At 40.5% G+C, this 24,564-nt stretch overlaps 1 protein-coding gene across 1 annotated transcript; it reads right to left on the reverse strand.

Moving 5' to 3' along the window:
* Nucleotides 1–23: 23 nt before the first annotated feature.
* On the reverse strand, nt 24–24,564 carry LOC109778776 (DNA polymerase epsilon catalytic subunit A). The gene is made up of 49 exons (XM_020337355.4): nt 24,233–24,564; nt 23,510–23,575; nt 23,351–23,410; nt 23,005–23,100; nt 22,319–22,479; nt 22,082–22,170; nt 21,769–21,986; nt 21,279–21,365; nt 21,051–21,185; nt 20,520–20,642; nt 19,939–20,022; nt 19,583–19,747; nt 18,840–19,016; nt 18,557–18,670; nt 18,083–18,187; nt 16,625–16,743; nt 16,420–16,561; nt 16,254–16,348; nt 15,938–16,043; nt 15,774–15,853; nt 15,474–15,650; nt 14,669–14,753; nt 14,473–14,553; nt 14,197–14,340; nt 13,981–14,076; nt 13,677–13,877; nt 13,423–13,477; nt 13,202–13,344; nt 12,705–13,132; nt 11,021–11,162; nt 10,738–10,935; nt 10,587–10,661; nt 10,316–10,506; nt 9,167–9,338; nt 9,012–9,076; nt 8,415–8,547; nt 8,228–8,329; nt 8,064–8,147; nt 4,415–4,489; nt 4,262–4,321; nt 3,576–3,832; nt 3,434–3,482; nt 2,956–3,116; nt 2,821–2,887; nt 2,594–2,719; nt 2,285–2,455; nt 1,410–1,613; nt 675–781; nt 24–581 (listed from the first exon to the last, which is right to left on the reverse strand). Exons 1-49 carry the CDS (start codon nt 24,443–24,445, stop codon nt 221–223), a joined length of 6,645 nt encoding a protein of 2,214 aa, XP_020192944.1. The 5' UTR covers nt 24,446–24,564; the 3' UTR covers nt 24–220.

Raw genomic sequence — 24,564 nt, forward strand, 5'->3', positions numbered from 1 at the left:
TGGAGGCTCATGGCACCAAAAAGTTAAATTATGTCAAACAGACAGACGTCCTTCTCATTATACAACATGGGTGAAGTGTGCCAACAGTTATTCTAGTTGTCCCGACAGTTATTCATGTATACATTCTTTGCGGCTGCAAGTTGGTTGCTTCAAAACAACAAGTTACTGTAACTAATTCACTACGCTACACTAGTTGTCAACTGAAGAACTGCGACAGGCATCACCTGACCTCCAGGATCCATCGGACGCAGTCCTGGAGTAGCTCGAACTTCTGGCTCACCGCGACGTTCAGGAAGACCCGCATCTTGCCGAGGAACTGCGGCGCCTCCTCCTTGCACCGGAACGACCCTCCACAGTTGCACTGCTCCGACACATGGGCCGCCTTCACCTGCCTGCACCGGACGCACACCAGGTCCTGCAGGTGGTACAGCCTCTCTCGCTGCCGCACAATCTGCAGGAGCGCGTTCTCCATCTCCTCGCGGTGGTACGGCTGCCCGCACTGCGGCACCGCGCACCTCCACTCGTGGCCTTGCAGCGTCGAGTCGCGGCAAAGGTCAAGGTCCCGGCAATCGTTGCAATAGCTGCCAACATCACTCTATTTGTAAGAGACAGGGCAACGCTAACATAACAACATCAAGGGGAAAGAAAAACGGTTCGGTTCAAAGCTGCAATACCTGCAAATCACGTTCGGGAGGATGAATGAGGCACAGGGATCTTGGAACTGTGCTTCTGGAGCAAATTCCTTTACGCGCACCAACTTTAACAAATTCTTTCGCATTCTCTGTCATATATATATTGGATAATGAGAATAGTAGTAATAATAATAATAACAACAAAGGAGTTAACTCTAAACCAGAACACGACACAGTATTCATAGACATGTAATAAATAATTCAAAGTCAGGAGGCGATAGTGCTACATTTAAGAGATCTATCAAACTAAAATAGTCTGTTATGCACCGGCGTACATGGCCCCGGCAGCTCCCAGTTATGGGATAGGATCCCCAATCTCTATATTATGTAGTCTATCCATTAAATTAAATTAGGAAGGTATCTTTCAGCTTGGCCCATAGGACAATTAGAGATAAGATCTACAATTTGTTACTAAGGTTGGGAGCCCCTATGAGGAATAAAGCAACCAAGAATTACAAGAATAGTTCTAATATTTTGCCTCCAGGGGCAAGAGCCTCTTCTTAACCCTAGTGCACAACAGTACAGTACAGACGTCAATCAAGAAAGAAAGCCATGCTATTAGACTGCATTTCACTTGACAACTAGATTGTGACACAAGAACAGTACAGGTAGGACACTGAACAAAGTTGATGAGCAGATGAAGATAACACATAATACCGGTTTTAAGTTGCTAAAGACAAAAGGAATCAGGCTGAATATGGTTCGATAGAGAATTACCAGAATATCATGCTGAACATTCTGATCGAGAGCAAGAACAGCACATATATGTTTAATGAACTCCAATGCAGCATTGCCTTTATGTAAGTGAGGATCAAGTTCACTATTTGAAGGTCCAACTGATTCAGACTTGCCTTTTCCTTTGAAATGGAGAAGTATATCGCTCACAATTGTGAGAAGCTTTTCCGCAAAATAAGTGCCGATCTGCAAAAAAAAAGATTATAGGAGGTCGTGTTTGATGATTCTGACAAGGTATAAAAAAGGTGGTAAATTCCTGGTTGGTAGGGTGTACCTTCATGGGCAAAAAAAAGTAGACTAAATGGCTAGAAAATTCCATTTGAATGTTGTAAAGATCATACTATATGAGCGTGTGCAAGCTAATTAAAGCTACTACCACCAATGGGTTGAGCGATTTCCATGATTTCTGAGGTGTTCAATTTACTAAAGCAATAAAACCTCGCAATGAAAATAAAAAGCCAAAAAGATTCTAGATGTACTTTAATTTACTTTAACTATGTGTACAGTTTACATCTTCAAATTCATGGCAAGTTAAGAGTAACATTAATGAAAATAATCTGAGAAATGATAAACTAAAAGTAATTGGAAGGACAAATATCACAAGATTTAATGTTCAAATCCCCAGAGAACGTATCTTTTTTGTTCCAGAATTTCATGTCTAAGTTTTGAAGGTTATTAGGACACCCTTACATAACATATTGCAGAAGATATATTCTTTGTGTCAATCTATGCCCACACCAGAAGTTGACTGAAGTGCATAATCAACACGCAGTTAAGTGGTTACGGATTAGATTACACTATAGACAATGCCAATGTCCAGAGTGACATAATATATGAGCAGAGGATACTGGAATTACCTGCCCACGGAGGTAATCAACGACCTGTCCCTCAAGATTCTCAGCAGCCATGATTGTTATAGATGGAGTGCATGAGGTGTCATCCCTCATAGCTGCTCGACAAGCTACTTGTTCTTTCATGTATTTCCATGGAACATATAGGAACTCCGATACGATCAAGACAAAGTGATCCTGGAGATTTTTAAAGAATGTCAAGTGACTGATTATCAATTGCAGAACTATTACTGAACATTTGATGCACAATTGAGAACGCCGCAGTCAGCAAAGAGAAATGCTAATTTCAAGTGGCTTTGACTTAAGATGTCTGACCTGTGTAGCTTTGGGCAAGTATTCTGCTATGTTCCAGCTTGACACGATGTCAATATCATCATCACCATCTGAACTGTCTGCAGATGTTACATTTTGTGTTTTGGCCTGAATCCCACCGTAGTTGTACTGAAACAGGAAACAGAAAATGAAACATCAAAGGTGGAAGCGTGTTCTTAAGACAAACAGTTAATTAGTCCATCTTTCGTAACACAATAAAATATACAAACCTGATCCATGAACAGTAAGGAGTGCCAATAGTGCAAAGGTTCCAGCTCTATCCACTCAAAAAGATCCCTAAAACACAGATGCTCTTAGTTTCACTTAGGTGACACACATATCTGCAGCAGGAGGTCAAACAGTACCTTGTCTGTAAGGTTTTCAGCAAGCTATCACAGTATGCGCGTGCTGACGGCAAGTCCACTTTTCCGGTATCTATGATTATCTTAGAAAAGTTTGCAAAGATAACATTAGCTCCAAGCTTTCTAAACTCAGCTAAAAATAGAGCAAAGACCTTCTTCATGACCTGATAAAGTTTGACAGCCCAAAAGAAAAGACAGGGTAAGGAAACTTACAGGCAAAGAAACAAATGCCCACAGGGTATCAAATGATACAGAAATAGAGAAGAGCATTCATCACTACGGAAAATACTTATTACACCACAAATGTATTAGCGAATACTCCCTCCGTTCCAAAATAGATGACCCAACTTTATACTAACTTTGTACTAAAGTTAGTACAAAGTTGAGTCATCTATTTTGGAACGGAGGGAGTAACAGGCAACCTGTAACTCTTGTAGCAATAGAAGAAGTCAAAGACTGACAGAGAAGTAATTTAACTTACATTATGAAGGAGGCGATGGAGAGCTGGGTCATGAAGTCTTGATCGTGGGCTGAAAATGTAGAAATGAGAATGTCAAAAGAGCATATTAAAATTAGAAAAACAATTAGTAAGAGGTTCAAGTACAAACATATCAAATTATAACCTGCAAAGCCAACGGTAGAGATGTTGCAATATCGCATCAGCAAATACATTTCCAGAAGACACTGCATCCGAGATGCATCTTTGAATGAGTTGCTTCAGCACTTGGAAAGCAGGTAGACACAAGCTGGCGTCATTATAGTCAGTTTCGGTGGCATTTGGACCAGGAGGAATGTCATTTTCAAAGTTGCCGATAGATCCTCCTTCCATTTCATCCACTTGACTGCTCTTAAGGAGAGAATTAACCGCCAAATGATGAATCTGCAGAAGAAATATGTGCAAATGTAACTAAATTACCAGGAGATACATAACCACATGTGGATGCAGATTTGCAAGAGGCCAAACACCAGACGCCGGATCAACTCTCCCATCTTTCAGCTGTTTGCTCTAGCAGCATGGGATATTCGGAACCAACGGTTTCAAGGCTTAGTTCTTCCAATCATGGGAGCATAGATTTCAAGATCTATCTCTGCTAGTCTATAGGGTCAAAGACACCCTTAGGCTACATATTATCTCTTTCCTAGAACGCCAGTAGTTTTGCTTCTTTCGTTTGGGGCTCTCCATTGGACCATTTTGAGCTTTATAAATATTTAGAGTTTATTAATATAGCACAGTAGGAACCCCACCTACTGTTTTCAGGATGAGCTTATTACGTTCTATGATGTCCAGGCAAATGCATTAGGGGCTTACCTTAAGCTCGACAGAAATCCTCCTATAAGCGCCAGGATATGTTAGTGCAGGTTGTATGACCTGCAAAATAAGCTCATATTTAAGTCAAGCAGCAAAAAAAAGGACAGCGTAAAAAACCAGCCAGTCTTAAGACAGCGAAAGAGGGCTTCTCACTTCATCAGCAAAGCATATATCTCCTTCATATGTGCCGCCTAAATCAGGAATACCATCATCAGATATCCATAGTACCTAGCATGAACATGTCAGAAAGAAACTTAGAATTAGATGTCCATACCACACCATGCTAATTGCGACCAGTATTGTGGAGAGAAAAAAAGGGTTCCAATGTATAATTTCTTGAAAACTAATTTTGAGAAAGGACACATGCAAGGGCCAAAGAACTTCTAGCACATAAGAAAATAACCCAATCAAGATGGCGTGACAAAGGTCTCAGCATGCCATCATTCCTAGTTTCCTACTTTCATCAAAAACTGGCCCCTACGAAGGCAGAACCAACAAGTAAAAGATTGGTTTTCCAAGTCTGCCCCCAAACTATCACACAAAGTCTGGATAAGCCCCACAGCAGAACTTATTTACCCAACTTCCAAACCATGCTAAAGTACACCCTGAGGTGGTTTTGCTAACATTGATCCAACCATCCAAATCAGCATGGTCTTGCCACTGTGTTTGCCATAATGGCATGCCATCTGACTTTCACTAAAATTGGATGGTAGTCTCTCCCAGTTCTGTCGCACCATTGCCGTGAAAGCATGTGTACCATGTTTGACGAAATGTCCCAACGCAGTATGTATCAGGGCAATGGACGTAGGCCAGAGTAACTGCAGGCACAGCCATCTGAAAACTTGCCGTCCAAGATGCCCAGCACTAGAGCTGCTAGATAAAGGAGATGACTGGATCTGGCATTGCCTGACTCGAGGCACAGGCTCGGTCACACAAACTCCTAGACTTCATGTTTAGTGGTTACTTGCCTAACCAACATATATGTTCAAAGTTCTTCCTATTATGTGCACACTGTCTGGAGGTAGTTAAAGCTGGGGCTATCAATCAATCATCTGAGTGACGGTGGCACCGCAGCTCTGTACCAGCTGAGTGCCCTGACTCTGATGCTCCCTCGTAGGCCAGCACCATGGCTGTCTGTGTGACGTATGGAGCTCGACATGCCAGGAGGAAAGAGGAACAACGCTGGAATGTTGAGGTGGAGCAAATTGAGGGATCAACTAGGCATAGCATTATCGAGTGAGTTTCAGATCTGTCACCACGGAGCAAGCAGGGAAGCGAATCCGCTCCAGAAATTGAGCAGAACAGCAATGAGCACTTACGGGATGTGGAGAAGGCGGTAAGGTAGATGCTGCCAGGTTGTGATGAGGGGATGAATATTTTTTTTGCTAATTATGTACTTATCAGCAAAAAATCAAGTGGCTGGCAAAGAAAGTGACAAACCCACATTGATTTGGATCAACATAACCAAAACCACCCTTTAGAAAAAACGAGGCCAGAGGGGGGGGGGGGGGGGTGATCCCTCGGCATATTTTTATAGAAGGAGCGAGCAACACAATTGTAATATCTGCTCCCTGTGGGGATCAAACCCGGCTGCCGTGAACACAGTACAGTGTCCCTACCATTGAGTTAGCGCTCGGTTCTCTACCAAAACCACCCTTTGTAACTGCCTCAAGGTGTAGTAGGCAGGAGTTTCTCAAGTCAAGAAGAACTTCACAAAGCTTTCGCATATTGACATGTTACGCAAAGCTTCTGCGTATTGAAATGATAGGCAAAGTTTTTGCGTACACGTAAAAAAAACTCAACCAGAAAGCAATTTGTTCCTTGCAAAAGATGGCCTTAGTCACTAAGTTCTGAATTTTGCTTTGCACTTTTAGCAATACAAAAAAGAATCAACTTCACCATCCTGAAATCTGAAGAAGTCTGTAGTGCTATACCAATCCAATGTTCAGTTGAAGATGTGACAATAGTCAGGAGCATTTGCCTTGTGAGATGGAAGAGCTTTCTTGAAATTCTCTTGGACTGCCCTTGTCCATCAGAAAGTTAACAAAAGCCCAAGTTCAACCTATTATTGATAGAATTGCTGACCAACTTCCGGGATGGAAGGCTGAAATCATGACACGGGCTGGCCAAGCAATTATGGTTAAGGCTGTGCTAACCTCTATGGTTAAAGCAATTGAAAATCAGAAGAGAATTCTTGTGGAGAGGAAGGAAAGAGGCTAGAGGTGGTCACTGTTTGATTGCATGGCCGAAGGTTTGCCGATCCAAGGAACTTGGAGGTCTTGGTGTTCTTGACTTAAAAGGTTGGGTCCTGCGAATGTGATGGCTTTGGCTGTGCATAAAACCCAGGCGGATAATCCTTGGGCCAGGTTCACTGTACAAGTTCATCCTTGTGTTAAGTCTCGGTGGTGGATGATGGTCGTAACACCCTTTTCTGGAAAGATTGATGGTTGGAGGGGAAGCCATTTGCTGATCTTCTTCCCTCGTTCCTAAGCGCCGGGCTAATAGTCGTACAGCTCATGATGCACTGATTGGGCATTGCTGTGTTCAGGATATACAGGGCACTCCCTCAGTGGCTGTCTTGTCCGAATATTTAGATATATGGGACCTTGTGTCTGAAGTGGAGATACAGAATGATATACAAGATTTGGGGATTTGCTGGAGATGATCAGTATTCAGCAAAAACGGCTTATGTTCTTTATTGATTCAGTTAGTCTGGAGCATTGGAAGTTGATCTGGAAGTCATGTGCCCCTAAGAATGCCAATTCTTCCTTCGGTTGGTTGCCCATAATAGATGATGGACGGCTGACCGCCTTTCTCGGAGGTGTTTGTCACGTTCAGCATGCCCGCTTTGTGATCAGGACGAGGAAACGATACATTACATCCTTGCATCTTGTATCTTTGCAAAAGAGACCTGGTCGCTCCTGTTTAGATATCTTGGTCTCCCTGACTTGGCGCCCCAATCACCTTCTGCATTTTTCTTTGACTAGTGGTCCAGAACCATCTGTATTGTGCGAGGTTCTATGCAAGCTGGTTTGAACTCCTTAATCGCGCTTGGTGCTTGAATGATTTGGAAGCATCAAAATGAATGTGTATTCATCAGGAGTTCACCTAGTGTCCAAAGGGTGCTGCTGGCCGTGTCAGCTTCAACCTGGACGAGGTCGTAGCTGTGGCACTAGAAGCTTGCATCGGTAGACTGTGCGGCAAGCTTGAGGTCGTATCCCTACTAGGCCATGTGTTTCAATTCTCTGTATCCTCCAAGCGTGTTGGCCGCCAGATTGTCTCAACCTGATTCTATGGGTGTGTTTGGATCGATGCCTACGGCAGCCAAGCCAAAAACAAATGGGTGTTGACCAAAGGGTGAGCATGTGGTTGGTTGTGGGCTAATAATTTGGATCGCCCGGACCAATGCTGCTTCACCAGTTCATTTTTGCGCCAATGCTTTGGCGAGTTGCCAGCGGCAGAAAGCTGCGCCATTTTTTTGGCAAGCCCGTGGTTTAGTAGGGCAAGCAGGGGCATCATCCAAACACACCCTATAGATGTGATGCTTTTGCTCTCAAGATCTGGCTAGATCAGCTTGAGGCTAATTCTTGAGCTAGTGCCTAGCTTTCTGCAGTTTCATCCCTCTGTTTACACCCCCACCCAAATATTCTCTAGTTCAATAAAAAAATACTATCGGGGCCTCCCCTGCAGTTTTCCGCTCAAAAAGTGAAGGGGCTCACAAGGAACAGAAAAGAAGTAAAGTGTGATTTAACCTATTTAGATCAAATACAGCCTAATTACATCAACTCAAGATAAAACAAACCTGTTGTTGATCATGCAATGCCCTTGAGAAGAACACATCAGCAGTAAAAAGAAGCCAATCAAGTTCAAAGTTTCCCAATGGCACCTGTTTCAGTAAGAATTGATGTAAAGTCATTTTCATGTAAACTGAAATAATTCACTAGAACCACAATAAAGAACCCCTACATGTGCATATCTAGCAAGTGAAATTCTTTCATTGAACCATTGAGTTGATGCAGCACAGCGCTGCATGCTTGTTCTACCAGCTGTCGCTTGCCAACCAAGAGCCTGGATAAATAGGTGTAAGCAAAACAACAAGGCAAAGAAACAAAAATGCAAAGAAAATATAACCATTGGGGCCCCCATTACATACCTGATAGTTGTTATCCCGTGCATTGCAAGGAATGGTTACACACGGGAAATCATCAAGTGCACGTACAGATTCCCTTATAGCTTGGAGTTTAGGGCATTCAATGATGCCTATGACAGGTCCAGGATGTTGTTGTCTGAAATATTTCACTTAGTTTATCGTAAGAAAATATCTGAAATAATCATTACTTGGCTAGTTTTCTTTTGTTGAAAGCTTTGACTAGTATATTGCTAACAGACCAACTGGTAGAGATAGACATTCTTCAATTTAATAACATTTGATCGATACAAGACTCTACTCCATTATTGCTGCATGTACATATTTACGATGCTGTTATGCATCACAATTTTGCCAAAGAAAAAGAATATTAAATTGAGATTATGCTGAATAATTTTAGATTCAGATAGTTTTATTAAACATGACTGGCCAGTACAGGTAATCAGTAATTTACCAACAAAACCAGGCTACAGAAACTGAATACATACATGTCCATACTTGTTAGTGCCACAGCTTACTGAAGCAATTCAACAGCATAGACGACTCATAGAAAGAGACTGATGGAATACGATTGATGCTTGATTTAAACAGAAAGTGGCTTACCTGTACTCAAGTAACATTCGTTGCACATATTTGCTACCTGCATCCATTGATGTGTGGTAGTCCACCTAAAATAAGGAATCAACAATCAGAACTTAGCAAAGAAACAGCAACGTCAAGTTTGTGTTTTATGTATCATTTTTCCCTGTTATACATACCTGGAAAGTGAGATTTTCATGCAAAGGGTCAGGAGTCTGGCAAGCATCCCGAAATTGCTTTTCAAGAAACACAGGTGACAGTTCTTTATTACGGAAAGGATTGATAACCACTGCATGTACTCTGAGAGATGTAGGGAAGTACATGACATATACAGCCCTTCCTTCAGACACACTGGAAATAGGAGAATCCATAGATCAGTGTCAAATTAAAATCAACATTTTACTGTAACAAGAGCACAATGGCTTACGCACGGCAACAAGAATAGCATTGACGTTGCCGGTTATCCAACATATCAGTACTCAAGATTATATAGTTTTGATTAGTAAATTACAGGGAAATTGCTTTTGGATCCCAGGCCCGATGGAGCCTGAATTTTTGAAAAACACAAAAAAAAACATATTTTTGAAGTTTCAAATAATTCTTCTGAAAAGAATACACATGAACATAGGGATGTATCCTACATTTATGTACAATTTCATGATGAAATGCGTTTTGGTGCAAGTTACACACAAAAAATCCATGTATTGCTAGCACACAAAAAATCATGTAATCACTCTAAAAGTCCATGGGTTTTTTTTTGTGCAGCTCACACCAAAACGTATTTCATCATGATTTTTTACAGAAATGTAGTATGCATCCCTACATTCATGTATGTTTATTTTCAGAATTTTTTTGAAACTTCAAAATATGATTTATTTATTTATTTCAAAAACCAGGCCCCATGGAGCCCAGTAGCAAGAAATCCGCTATCCTAATGTTCAACCTACCATACATTTAGGAGGGTAAAGATAGTTTTACTAGTAACGGTCTAGTTTTCATGAGAATCAATCCTTGGGTCCTGGAAAGGATTAAAAATAACATTTTACTCCATAAGTGCTTGAATGACTGAACTTCTCTTGCCTTTTCTACTTTGACAGAGAAAATCATGGGTTTAAGTGATCCCTAGAGGAAAAGTATATGATGAGTCAAAAATACAAAGATAATGCAGAAATAAGGCATTAAAGAAATAATAGTATCTCATGCAAAACATCTTTAACTCTAGCTGTACAATGATATTTACAACAAGCAAAATATAGAACTGGTATAAAGCACTTCAAATCAATTTATATAGCCATTGTAGGTCTTCTCACAGCTATCGTCAGGCCTACCTGTGGTATAGATAGAAAAATGAAACTGTTTGTTCCAGGTATGAGAACTCTGCAGTTGTTTTCATTTGCAACTCAGCAAGATCCCATCCATCTTGGATATTTCGTTTCTTTGCAGATTTGTCCACTTTGCAGACACAACCAATTTGGAGAATAGCATTTAGTTCCAGTGGAATTTTCGTTTCATATATGCCCTACATGCAAGTCCAATGTCAGTTAAGGAGATAAAATAAAAACAACACAAGACCATATGCACAAGTTGCCAAATACTCACTTCAACATCTGGCTCTGCAAGATGAGCAGCAAGTTTTCTTCCTTCAGCCCTGAACTGTTCTTCACTAGTTACAACCTGGATGCTACAGCCATTAGTATGTAATCTAAATCACATCCCTAGTTACTTTCCAGCTACTGTTTAAGATTTTCACCTCGATGAGATTGAAAGATGGTTTTCCATGAGGAAGAATCTTCTTTACACGCCTTCCTGGAAACTCATCTGTGATAGGAGCTTTTGAGTTTAGGTAGAAAACTCTAGGCACATTGATGGGAATCTTGAACATGATCCCCTCGGCAACAACCCATGCAAAAAAACGGCCTGGCAATGTACTTGGAGCAAGCTGGATTATCTGATGCGGAACATATATATGAACTTGTCAATAAATATAACTACAAATGCTACAGAAAAAAATTAAATTTTGAAAATTTACATGCCTGCCAATGTGATCTAAAGAGGGACAATTCTTGTTTCTGGAAAAATGTAGACCTATTCCTACTATTGCCATGTAACTGACTGACATTTCTTGCAGAAAACAAATTATTACTGGGACCCTCGGAAGAGGCTGCAGCACCCAACCTGATAGAAGCAGAAGCAAATATGAGCATTAATTGTCCATCAGTACTTAGCTCACTCAGCTTAGTCTCAATTGTATTAGTGGCTCCAGCATAACAGTAGATGAGTTCAAATAACATAAGTTGTCTATTTAACCCATACAAAACATGGATGGTCCATTGCTTAAAAAAACATATTAAAAAATTGGTTTTCAATGACATCTGAAACACTGGAACCTGGTGCAGCTATCATAGCACCACAGTAAGAGTTCAACTACTTTATATGATGTCTTGATCTCATAGGCAGGCAATGGCTAAAAAAATGGCCAGCGGGACTGCTTAGGCCAGTATCGCTTGACTCAGCATATGGGCTTACAAGCTGAAGATGAGGAACAGGGAGACACTATTGCTAAATTAATTCATCAATAAACTAAAGTACACCGCCCACATAGGAGCGCCACACTGTTACACTGAATTCAGTCGGCAACAGTTGTAGTCTCAAGGCATTGCATAAATTGGTACATGAGTATTAAATGTGGGTTATTATTGGTGATGGGCAACCTTAACCCATCAAAGGATGTATCTTTGGAACTTGGTTTGCAGATAAGCATGGAACTCAAGATAGATCTCAAAAAAATCAAAGTGCGGAACTCAGACCAGTGTAATCTGGCATCCACGGGCGCCGCTGTTGGGACTGGCACTGCAGCGGACCTGCCGTCCTCAGACAGGACGTAAACATGCCAGTTTTGGAGGTTTGACTGAGTTCAGCACCCATCTGGTTCATAGCTGCACTTTTGGCAAGATCCCTTTTCTACGATGTGTTCGACGCGTCCAAGACTTAGAAAAGTATGGCAAGATTTCCTTATGCCAGCCAAAGTGTGGCTCTGATTTCAGTAACCTAACCATAGGCAAGTTTGGCAAAAAAAAATGCTGGAAACTTTAGCAGCCTTAGTATATGAACCAAGCATCATGCTTTTTGAAATGAATCTGCCTGGAGTGAAAAGTAGAATTTGAATGTGGGAGAGAACAATTACAAGACATCTAGGAGGACGAGGAAGAGTCAGAGACAACGCCTCAACTATGAAAGGGGATGTGTCACATTGGTTTTGTGCATCCAATCCCATGAGTTCTGATTTTGAAACTTGTCTTATTTTAGTTAATAGGGCAGCAGAAATCTGCTAGGTAGACCTTAGCTTTACACTATATGATGATGACAAATTGACAATACAGCCCTTCATATTGCTCTAGTTGACTAAGTTTTACTTCTACCTTGCCTCTTCTTTCTTGTTGATCATCTAGTATACGGGAAACGTTTTCTTTATATTAAAAGCATTTCTATCTAATTAGCGGGTCCCTTTAAATCATAGTGATTAGGTCGATTTTGTGGATCCTTGCGTTTTAGTTTCTTTTATGGTTTTGATTGCGCACAGATTCAATACATCCTTACAATCAAGGGTCATCACAGCAGCTAGTGGTTGTCACCGTAGCAATATTTATTAACATCAAACAGAAGGGCACGGATCTACCAGGCAAAAAATATTTAACTGTGTATATTGTGTGCCATTACCTTCGACGTTTCTTCTGTTCACGGACATATTTCCATTTTCTCTTCCTGGCCTCAAGCCATCCTTGATAATCAGTACTTCTATCAACTATTTCATCAGCAGAATCATCTCGGAGTGGTTCATTTGACCTGATTACAGATTTTTGCTGGTTTTTGCAATGACCCAAACTAGCTTTTGCTGATGGTGACCCATTTGGATGATTTTCTTTGCCGATGTTAAAACCATGTGATGCAGTAGTTTTTCTCAAACCTTTGTCTGATGTTAATAAATCTTCTATGTCTCCAGTTCCATTCAAGTTATGCATCCCCATGTCTTTATTCAAGGGACTGAACATATCACGTAGTTTGCGTTGACGAAATCGATCATCCTTCTCTCTGACCTTTTTATGCAACCAATCAGGATGAAGAACTCGGGGAACAGGATTTGAAATCTGTAGAGTTGAATATCTCAGAAAATGGTGCATAATAATTAACAGGAACAAGAAAGAGTTATATATTACCTTTTGCATCGCTGCAGGAATAGTTATGATCTTCTGAATAGCCGAGCTTAGGCGCTGCTTGTAGTAAGACCAATCAAGAATAAATCGGATGTTTGCTTCCGTGGAGACTTTGCACCATTTTCTTAAATAGAACTTTGCAACCTCTGTCAAATATGAGGATAGTGTAAGTAAGTTGAACAGTTTGGAGATACAAAAGCAGCGATTTGCATGAAAAGTATTACCAGCATCTGTCTCAAAAATAGCCACCGGAACAGCACGCTCGCTCACTGGGGTGCCCTACATGATTTGGGAAAGACAAAATAACCATAACAAATTAAATACAACAGTTCAATTCACTTAAAATTATAGGAGCAAACTATTGTCATCAAATGAATGAGGGGATTTTTGTCCAGATGCTGAAAGGGTCACATAATTTATTGGCAAATATAAAGATTAATAAGTTATAGGGTAAAAAACTTAACACTACAGTACTTACTTGTGGCTCTCGGGCAACTATATATTGGCAGTGCAGTCCTTTGTCTTTAACCATTGAGTCTCCAAGGAATTCTGCAAGTCTTTTTGCTGTAGTTACAGCACATGACTTCTGTTCTCCATAGTCAACAAGGGACTTACTCATTGTGCTTGACTCTGATATGAACCCAAGCAACTCACTGTCAGAAATATCAATTCCTTGATTCTGCAATAGACAAATATTGTTAGATAATACTGCATGGGTTTAACAATGCAAGTGAGTAGGTTAGACAAAAAGGATAAGATTGTGAATTTTGCAAACCACTTACGTCCAGTAGATCTAACCAGCGGTTAGCAACAGAGGCAACAGCTGCATAGCACTCCTCTAAAGTAGAGCCATGGAGAAATTTATCGAATACCTCCGCCTACAAATAAAAACATAAATCAAAGAAAATATATCAGCCATATACTAACTGACGTAGTAGTCCCCGTGTTCCTGTTTAGGACGCAACAATTAGTAACTGATGCAGAATTGGAGCATGTACCTGAAAAACTTTGATGAGCTTCAGCTCACCTCGACGCTTAATCTCAAAGCCTTTAAGTTCTGCCAGGGTGCCATCTTCATTGAAGACAGCATACCTCTTCTTTATCAGAATCCCTTCCTCTTTAGAGGCAGGTAGAATCATGGCCTGTAATTTTAGCATGCATTGTGACATGCAAATAAAAGTTACGATCAGTTTTGGATTAGACAAACTAACTTGGATCCGGGAATGGAAATACTGCATAAGTAGAAGGAAAGTGGTCCTAATAAATCACTTCACCTTGTATGGTCCATCTACCTCAAATTCGATGGAGCATTCACTATTTGTTGTGTATAGCTTGCTTACAGGATCTTTCAATGTCTAACAGGACAACACAGGAATAGAGCAAATATTATTCCAGTTGTTAGAAAGAAGAATATCAACAATGGATGGACCTGACAATTTAAAACATAACTTGCAGAAGAACAACTCTTACTTGATATTGATCATTGGTGTTGGTTCTTGCAACATCAACATTAAGCATCACACATGGATAAGATATTGTGAGCTTCTTCTCAGCTCTGCAATATCATCAACTAGTGTTAGCATACTAAATTGAGTGTAAAGATGAAACATGGGAGCATCAGTTCATAATAAACTGGGTAAACGAATTATTTTCCTGGATAGACAGTTACTCGTTTTATACTACCTTAAATCCAAAATAAAGGTAGCTATGAATATGATTCACATGAACTTAAGAACTGAACATTCTTCAATTTTGGTCACTCGCATACTAAGGCGCATAAATTAACAAGAATGGACTCAAGCAAAATCATAAAAAAGGGGGTACCCAGTGCTGAAAGCCCCCACACAAGGTGGGGAAGGGAATTTCTAGACAGCCTTACCCCTGCATAATAGTTCTGCAAGGAGGCTGGTTCAAACCCAGGACCTACAGGCCAAGTGGAGAGACTCTACCAGTGCCACAAGTGGAGAGATTCTACCACAAGAATGGACTCTCAAACAAAATCATAGTATCACATTTTTATAAATTTTACCACAGTATTATGATCAGAATAAGTAGTTGAACTAGTGCCTTGGAGAATGCGCAAAAAAATGCACTAATGACAATTCTACATATGGTATCTTGCCACTAACTTGTGCCTAACTCATTGTTCGAATCACAACAGCAGCTATGGAAAACAGGAGAAGAGAACAGACTAGTGATAATCAGGCAAGCACGATACTCAGCAGAGACAAATACTTCCATTGAAATACAACAAATGGATAATTAGTGTCCTCACTTTGTCTTGAAAGTAAAATTCTCTGGGAAAGAACCAGGCAAAACACACCAAATGCCATCTGTGTCGAGTTCCAGTGGTCTTCCAATTTTGTCTACAAGTAATCGAGCATTTTGGATGATCTTTGCACCAGTATATGTTACAACACCAGCCATTTCCATAGAGTACCATCTTGCACCCCTAAATCAGAAAGTACATTCGCTATTAATTACCTTCCTTTGTAGAGAATAAACTAGTATTACATTTCCATGGAGTACAATACATGAAGACAAAGGAAATACTGTCTGTATAAGTTACACTTACTTGCGCATAACATATCCATAAAAAGAATTTAATATGCACTTGTGAGCAAGTTGCAAAGAATCATATAGCACAACCATGTCCTGCAAAAGTTAAGTAGACATGTACTAAGAAGAAGCTCAAAATGACCAAAAACATAATAGGCACCTAACTAGGCATCACTGAACCTGTGCTTCCTGAATTTTGATAGAATTTCCACTGGCTTTTGCTTCTGACAGTTTTCCTTTCCATGTTTTATTCAGGCCTTTGTATTCATACCTTCTATCACGAAAGCTGCAGCACCAAAGAAGGGGAGATTTTAGAGCAACTCCAGAAAAACACTAGCAGACAATAGTATGAAATCAACAAGAAAGTGCAGTTTTCTTCATCAGAAATTATCATGTGAGATTAATCCAAGACCAAGTTACTATATAGTATACCATCAAATTTTTTTGGAAGCTAGTATAACACCAACTTTAGGGTTATAATGAACATCTGACAGACCTTCGCACTGTATCTACGTAGAAAGAATTTTCACGCATGCATATTCCAGCTTCTCTAACTTCTGTAATTGGTTTGTCAACTACTCTTTTGTACGCCTGCATTGTGCCATAAGTATAGTCAGCGAATGCCCACCAAAAGGGTTAATCCATGAATTCAAATATACTACCTTCTGGCAGTACTTCTTCAAACGATCCTTCAGCTTTAGTAAATGCTCTGGTTTTGAGAGGTCGAGGAAAGGCTTTGAAGATGTAACCCCACCAGTTTGAATCATCTCTGACTCAATTTGCCTCTTTATATGATGATAGTCACTAGAAAATAGAATAACATTAGAACGGAAACTCAACATATTCATGCAAGTTTGTAAAGCTTACCTCTTTTTTGCCGTGTAGGTTTCTCCTCGCCAGACCCATTCGAGCGTTCTAAGGCAATTCTTTCCAGGGCGATTGAAATCACATGCCGTGCAGTCCACATCTGTAACTATGGATGGTGGCTGCCATCAACAAGTGAGGAAAAAAGCTTAATTTGATTGCTGGGTTATAATCATGCAAATATCTAGTCTGACACTACAAGCGATGTGACAAAGCTGAATATTTCTGGTGATATCTTTCATGGTATAGGGTGATTGGCATATCTCATGGGTGTGTAGCACTGTCATCGGCAGACATAATATAAACCTCCGCCTAGGTAATAAGGGACAGACCCAGTGCTAGAAGCTCCCACACCAGGTGGGGTCTGGAGAAGGATTATACGAGGCAAGCCTTGCCCATGCACAGTGCAATGCAGAGAGGCTGCGTCAAATCCAGGACCCCTTGGCACAAGTGGGGAGTATCTTCACCACTGCGCCAGGCCTGTCCTTCATACCTCCGCCTAAGGTGCCTGCTGAAAGATATATCTAATATTCTTACATCACCCGCCATTCCATTATGACCATAACAGCTAAACTTTTAGTTCAACTGGTTTGTTCATGGAACTCTATGGTACGGCAGCAAGAAATCCTAAGCTATCCAGCACCCCTTGTGCTGATTTGACACAATGGACCTGTGAGACTTGACGTGAGTGGCAGTATTAGAGTATGAGTGAACTGCTTGCCTTCCCCTAAAGACACGTGAACTGGGGTGAAACGTAGTCAGGGGCGAACCCACGTTATGGTGAGTGGGGGCCCAGGCACCCACTCAAAAATAGAAAGTTCAGTAAGATTTGCTTGTGTTTTCCGGAAAATATGCTTAAATTCTTTGAATTCTGTAGAACATGCCCCCACTCAATTAGTTTGCCCCCACTCTAAATACTTTCTAGGTCCGCCACTGAACGTAGTCACTCACTCTGACCAAGTTCTGGTGGCAGTGACAGCAGCGCTGCTGCTTGCTCAGTTTTGCCATAGTTCAGCTTAGTTGGTTTAGTCACTTTTTTGCTCTTTGCCTTTTTTTTTTTTGCTTTCTTGTTTAAGTTGGTTGGGTTTGTACTTCACGTCTTCTCGGCATTCTTCTTTGAAGAAGCAAAGACACACTTGATGCATATTTGAGAAAAAGATTTGGGGTGAAAACATCTAGTGGTAAACACGCCTAACAAAAATTTGTTAATGCAACAGTCCAGATTTCCCATCCAACCTTCATATTTTCTATAACTCTCAGAATGATGCTTAAGCAAACGGTACCCAAAGAGATTCTGCATCTCAGCCAGATAATCTTCACAAATCACCATATCACCAGAACGCCAGAAAAGAAAGTTCAGCTATCTCTTAACATATTATACCGATAAAACCTTATCAGTCATGGAATTATCAATACCAGCAATACAACATTCGAATACTTCATTAAAGTATACAAAATTACCTGGAGCCTATTTGTCAAAATGATATTTGGATACATTGCAGCAACATCCAGATGATATATAAGAGGGCATTCTTCACGAGTTGGGTGGTCTCGCAATGAAACAAGCTGTGAATTTGACATAATAACAAAGGTCAATCAAGCATGGAGCTGACAAGTTATAACATTTTATTGATGCCAGTTATGTAGATATTTGGCTAGCTCCGGTTCTGGGTTGGAAACTTATTTACTAAACCAATGAGGCCCAAGCCACCCAACATTTGCAAAATCAAACCTCAAACTGTAAATAAGTATCTTGCTAATCAAATAAAGAATGAGCTAAAATGGTGGAATAAATTTGCTTCAACAGTCAAACTTTTCATGTTTCAATGTAACCAACTATGGGAATTGGCACTAAGCTTCAGTTTGTCACATTGGTCTTAAAGAGGCTGAGCAGAGAATGAAGATCAAAGACCACAGCAGGACAGGACACGATACCTTTTGCTTTATGGCATCCTTGACTTCATCATAATTTGTGACAGAATCAATATCCAATTTTCCTTCTACAGCAATGGCATATTGCAGATCACGGTCAAGGTTTTCAATTAGTTGCTGAAAGAACAAATATGCATTGAGTTAATACACTGAACATATGCATACAAATTCTTGTATGAAACCACATCGATGTCCAACAAATTAATAATCCAACCAGGTACAAAAAAGCTCAGGAACATTTTCACTAAATTAAATAACATTTCCAGAATACTATAACTCAACTTACCTCAAATGCTGAGGGTTCCAGCTGAAATTTTGTAGGAAGATCAGATCTAAATACACCAGTTTCAAGACACTCAACATGACCACCGATGTATGTTTCGCTTTCTACTAGACGGTTATTGTAAAACTTCTCCAGATCAGCTTGGTGCTTGTTAGGACAAATGATATTAGCCTGGAATGCCTATATACATAAGAAGAAACTGATTTCAGCAAGCATCACAAATCAGAAACAGTTGAGAAAGTGGTACTCCTATATTGTCACGACTTGGGAGTCCCAAGTGCTTGGAGTGCAAAAATTTTGTTTTTGCCACTCTAGATTTTGCCAATTTTCCTTATGCCATTCTAGATTTTGATATTTCACTTTTGCCACTCTTAGCTTTTGACAATTATCACAATTGCCATTCCGTGGCAAAAGCAAAATAATTTTATTTCATTTTTGCCACGGGAATGGCAATTGTGATAACTGTCAAAAACTAAGAGTGGCAAAAGTGAAATGTCAAAATCTAGAGTGGCATAAGGAAAATTGGCAAAATCTAGAGTGGCAAAAACAAAAATTTCCCAGGCCAACAAAGGGGGGAAAGACTCATTCGAAAAGATGTTGAAAACGTGGTAATTAATTTACATCTTGTTAAACAACAGGCAAGTTTTATGTGTCATATAGTTGTCCACAGACCAAAAAGGGCTATCTTTTGACTCAAATAATAACAACAGTACAGAAAACGTGGCAACAAAGTTTATTCAACACACCTGGACCATTAGCAGCATTTCACATAGTGTCCCACTTCCTTTCCGCAACACCTCATCAGGTGACATAGGTATTATGGTCGCAAGGGAGAAGATAAATGGATGAACATAAGTCATGTATAAGTAGTATGTGGCAACAGCATCTGATACAGAATAAGAAGCCATTGTCTGAAAATGAGACAATGCAAGGTAAAATGAGTAGTAGTGTCATTTCAGGTCAAGTAATGACAAGTACATTTTAAACAACAATATAGACAAGCAGCAGTATTCACAGTTAGTTTTCATGTAACCATTTGCACTTCAGCTACTTCTCAATGACAAAAGTTACCCCATCACCAAGACAGGTAGACTAGAGATACCTGTGGCTGCTCCATTGCAAAGCGAACCATATCTTCTGGATTGACCTCCAGAGGATCATAACCAAGCTTGGCTTTTGTAACAGCCTGTAAGTGTCAAAATGGAAGGAAAGTCACTATATAAATGCAAAAGCAACATATTTAGAACAAGATAACAGGCAAATAAAGCCGTCTACAACGGCAACAGTTCGGATTTTGCTAGCTACGTGGATATCATCCAGTATGGGGCACGGGTGAGAGCACCAGCCAGAGATAACGGACTCCAGACGATTCTACCAGACATATTAGTTTAGTTTCTGTTCTGTAGCATGTAGTCAGCCTTCCATACATAACTTTCTCTTCTTATCAATGCAACGAGATGCAAGGGTTTTGCGTTTTCTCCGAAAATAAAATAAAATAATGCAAGAAAAAATCAGGCAATAAAAAAGGTTAAATGACTAACGCTAACCTTTTAATGCTAGTTCAATACCCAAACTTCAAATTTTCATAGCATTGTCAAAACTGAAGTTTGACAAATCATTTAGTACCAAAAGCATAGAACTCTCGAATTTAGAGTATTTTTCTTTCAGTATGTAAATTATCACCTTTAGACCTTGGCTTCCCTGTGGAAGGTAACTGTCTCGCTTCACCCAGGCAAAACAGTCAAGATGACAGGAAAATTTAGCTCGGCATTCACCTTGATTACTGTCGCATTGGAAACCAATCTCCTGTAAGAACAAAATAGGAAACACAAAAATGAAAAACACAGTTTTCCATTCCAACAATTTTCCTCAAAATCTAGACAAAGGAAAAATTATAAAACATATGTACTACAGAGGGAGTACATAATTTCCCTCTGTAAACTAATATAAGATCGGTTAGATCACTACGAGTACATGATATTCCTTGAAACGTTACGGAAGACACTACCATGCTACTGACACTATCCCAGTCTTGTGAACTTTCCCATTTAGCTGCAGAAGTGCAGATGACTTTTTACAGATAACTTTATTTGCATGCAACTGTTTGGCCAAGATTGTGAGCATTCTATTACATAGTTTATCATATCATATGCTACATGAGTCATACCAAGAGCAACTATTGTCTGCTAAATTAAGGAGAAATTATCAGCATACCTCATTCATTTTTATCCCATGGTGGGCAGCTCTCTTCTCCAAAAACGGCCAGTCAAAAAAGTCACCGTTGTACGTAACATAAATACCAGGTTTAACCTCTTGCATGTGAGAAAACCAAGCTTTAAGTAGACCCACCTACAAATATAAAATAAGAAGAAAAAATGAGCAAATTAGTTACGATGCTGAAAAATGCATATGCCACTGGACATAATATGCAAAAGTTCATACCTCGTCTGCGACATTCTTAACTCTAAAATGCCCCTCGAATTCTGGTTTAGGTGTGTATTCCAAATCTTCAATGTCTTCCCCTACACACTACAAATAAAATAATGTGATATGCAAAACCTATTTTAAGGGAGAAAAACCATATGGTTCTTGCAAGCACAATCGAGAACAGTAGGTTCAGCTAAGTTAATGATCTAACTGTTATATGTATGTAGTTGATTCTGAAGTATGCATCTGGTGGTTAATGCACGTGACAGCTCTTGGATTCCCCTTGGCAATTGCCATCTTTTTTAACATGGAAATAACATTCTTGTAAAGACTTTTTTCCCGGAGGAAGGAGAACTGGAGAATTGCATGTTGCTTCAAACAAACAGAAAGTAAACGGCATACAGACATGCCAGGTAACTGATGCTGTCCAAGACTAGGCAATAAATTGAACACAATAAACTGGACAAGTCATGAATAACTATAGCACAAACAAAACAATTCGTACCTCTCGGTTGATTATCAAGTACCCTTGCCCATCTATCATGTAGGAGATCATCATTACACTGTCGTATTCAGCATCTGGAAACTTCAAGGGAAGCTTTGTGGTCTCAATATCAAATGCACATACATGAACTTCTGCACGCTGAAGCAGATCTTCCCTTCTCTGAAGCAAAACATCAGAACCAGATACACCAACATTATACCACTGTCCAGATCTCACATCTGCGAAGAGGTTCAATGCAGAATAAATAGTGTCAGTTCATCGATGTTATATTAGCACATGCTTACAAAACAAGACTTGCAAACTTTAGCCTCACCATTATCTATAGCGAAACGAACATGATAGGGAACATCGTATTCACGCAAATCGATGATGCAGTTTATGTAATCTTGTGGCCTTTCTACCCTGTTAGATCAACAAACAATAGGTTAACAATAAATGCAAAATATGCATAATACATAAAAACATGGAAAGGATACACAGTAAAATTAACCCCATAGAAACAAAACATAACTGGGGAACAGCAAAACTGGAGCCATTTAATGCAGGGTACCTTTTTACACCATAAATTGATTCAAATGCATCCACGGCATCTCTTTCTTCTTCATTCTTTTCAACAACATGCATTAGATCACTCCTCACACGCATTAATTGCTGCACGGTATCGAACTGAATCTTCAAATATTTTCTCTTCAAACCAGAAAGGTGGTTTTTCTGCAACAGGGAGACACAGAAAGACGGCGTGTTAAAATTATCTGCTACATTCGGCCCAGCAAAATATAGATGACAAAAAATTACATGTGCATGAGAGCATTGGCACCATTGTGGAGTCATAGTAGGGACAGTCAGCAGAAGTACAAAACAATAACAGGTAAACTTAACATATTGCAACTAGCTTGTCCGTTGGTTCAATTTAAGTAAAACTACATAGCACTTAGCGTGTGAACGTCACTCTACTGTAACAAGCAACAAAGGTAAGAAAAAAGGACCGCAATGAAATCTGAACATCAGCCCTAAAAAAAATGGAATCTGAAGATAGAATCAAACTCATCACAATGATTGCATTTGCTAAAAAAAGGACAGACCCAGTGCATAGAAGCTCCCACACAAGGTGGGGTCTGGGGAGGGATTATAGGAACCTAGTCTTGCCCCTGCAAAGTGCAATGCAGAGAGGCTGGTTCGTTTTCTGATGCATACGAAATGATATGCTGAATTAAGCATGCACATTAAGGCACGTACAAGATCCAGATCCTCTTTTTCAATTATTTCTATATCAGCAATTTCCCCTTCATAACGTCGCCTGAGATACGCCTCAACTTCCAACTCCGTCTTCTCCTGAACATTTCAATTCACAAAAATAGAATATCAGTCAAGAAACAGACTCGCCAGGAAAGTTCACAGAAAAGTTGTGAGTGTTACATCTACTCCCTCCGTCCCAAAATGCTTGACTTAGATTTGTCTAGATACGGATGTATTGAGTCGATACATCCGTATCTAGACAAATCTAAGACAAGCATTTTGGGACGGAGGGAGTATATAAATACTTTGATGGGATAAGAGAACCCTCAGAAAACCTTAAGCTCACCTTAGTTGCAGCATAAAAATAAGGCGGGAATTTGTACTTCACTTTAAATGTAGAACCATCCTGCAAGAAAGCATAAACAATTAGACATGGCAAGTCAAACAGTGCTGTTTTTTTTTGCAAGATGGTCAAACAGTGTTACTTTAGTTGCATTTTGTTTACCTGGGACACAAAGTACAGGTCAACACAGCTGTAGATTTTCCCTGTATCCTCGTCCTCCCATGATGACTGCAGGTGTTATTGCAGTGTAAGAGATCACATAAGAAAGCCACTCATTCATTAGATTTAGCAAATCGGCTAAGCCAATGGCTCTTGACCTTCAACTAAGCATCTCCGAGTTGGTTCTACCATGTGTTTGATTCGTTCACAATATAGATGGACCTGTATTAGGCAAATCATTTTATTCAAGATGGATGGACATTTTCGGCGTTCTCCCAGGTCAGGTCCTACTCTATATTGCAGCAGCATTATCCGTGCTTTTAAGAGATTGTATCAGTTAATTCCCTTGTATAATGCACAAATTTTTGCTGTTGGAAAAAAGTTGCTCATTCTTGTGGAACCATGGAGATTCTGCAGCTTCAAGTAATTTCGTTGTTACTTTAAGTTGCAGTCAGAGACAGCATTTCACTATACCGACAATAGCAGCAGACTCACCACCCAACGCTATGGATTTGAGGTACAGAAATTTAGATAATGGAAGCGAACAATTCCTTCCGCGATTTCACGCTCTGGGTGGTCTACACACCCTACTGATCTGTCAATTTCACAAGCGATTGCGCTTGAAATGAGAAGCATTTCACAGCCTCTGCAGAATTCAGCTGCTAATTCCACAATACAGTCGACACGAAATAGAAGCTAGAGCAGCGAGATCGAGAGGGAACTCACGGGGGAGAAGGTGAGGAGCCAGCCAAGCCGGCGGTCGCCTTGGGTGTAGGGCGCGAAGCCAAGCCGGCCCTCGAGGAGCTCCTCCGCGCCCAGACGTATCCGCTGCTCCTTAGCCGCCGAAGATCCAGACCTCCGACCGCCCCAGCTGCTGCCGCCGCCACCTCCACCTCCTCCGGCCGACGGTCTCCGTCGCCGGCCATCACCACCGCTCATGCTCGGCTGCCCTCAGAAAGCTGGAGAGGGGGGGGGGGGGGGTCGCCGGCCGGGATGGAGCTTCTTGAGTGGCGGAGGGAACGGGCTGGACCAGGGGCGCCAGCGAACGGCGAGAGGCG

Source organism: Aegilops tauschii, chromosome 1 (assembly GCF_002575655.3).
Source record: "Aegilops tauschii subsp. strangulata cultivar AL8/78 chromosome 1, Aet v6.0, whole genome shotgun sequence".
NCBI classification, from domain to species: Eukaryota; Viridiplantae; Streptophyta; class Magnoliopsida; order Poales; family Poaceae; genus Aegilops; species Aegilops tauschii.

Bases quoted from the DNA above. Each gene is read 5' to 3' on its own strand.
- LOC109778776 (XM_020337355.4), bottom strand. From the start codon at position 24,445: ATGAGCGGTGGTGATGGCCGGCGACGGAGACCGTCGGCCGGAGGAGGT. The intron at 20,643-21,050 runs GTATGCTGATAA...TTGTTCTTACAG, and splicing joins ATGGGATAAAAATGAATGAG to GAGATTGGTTTCCAATGCGA. The intron at 16,349-16,419 runs GTAGTATATTTG...GGCACAATGCAG, and splicing joins TGAAGAAGTACTGCCAGAAG to GCGTACAAAAGAGTAGTTGA.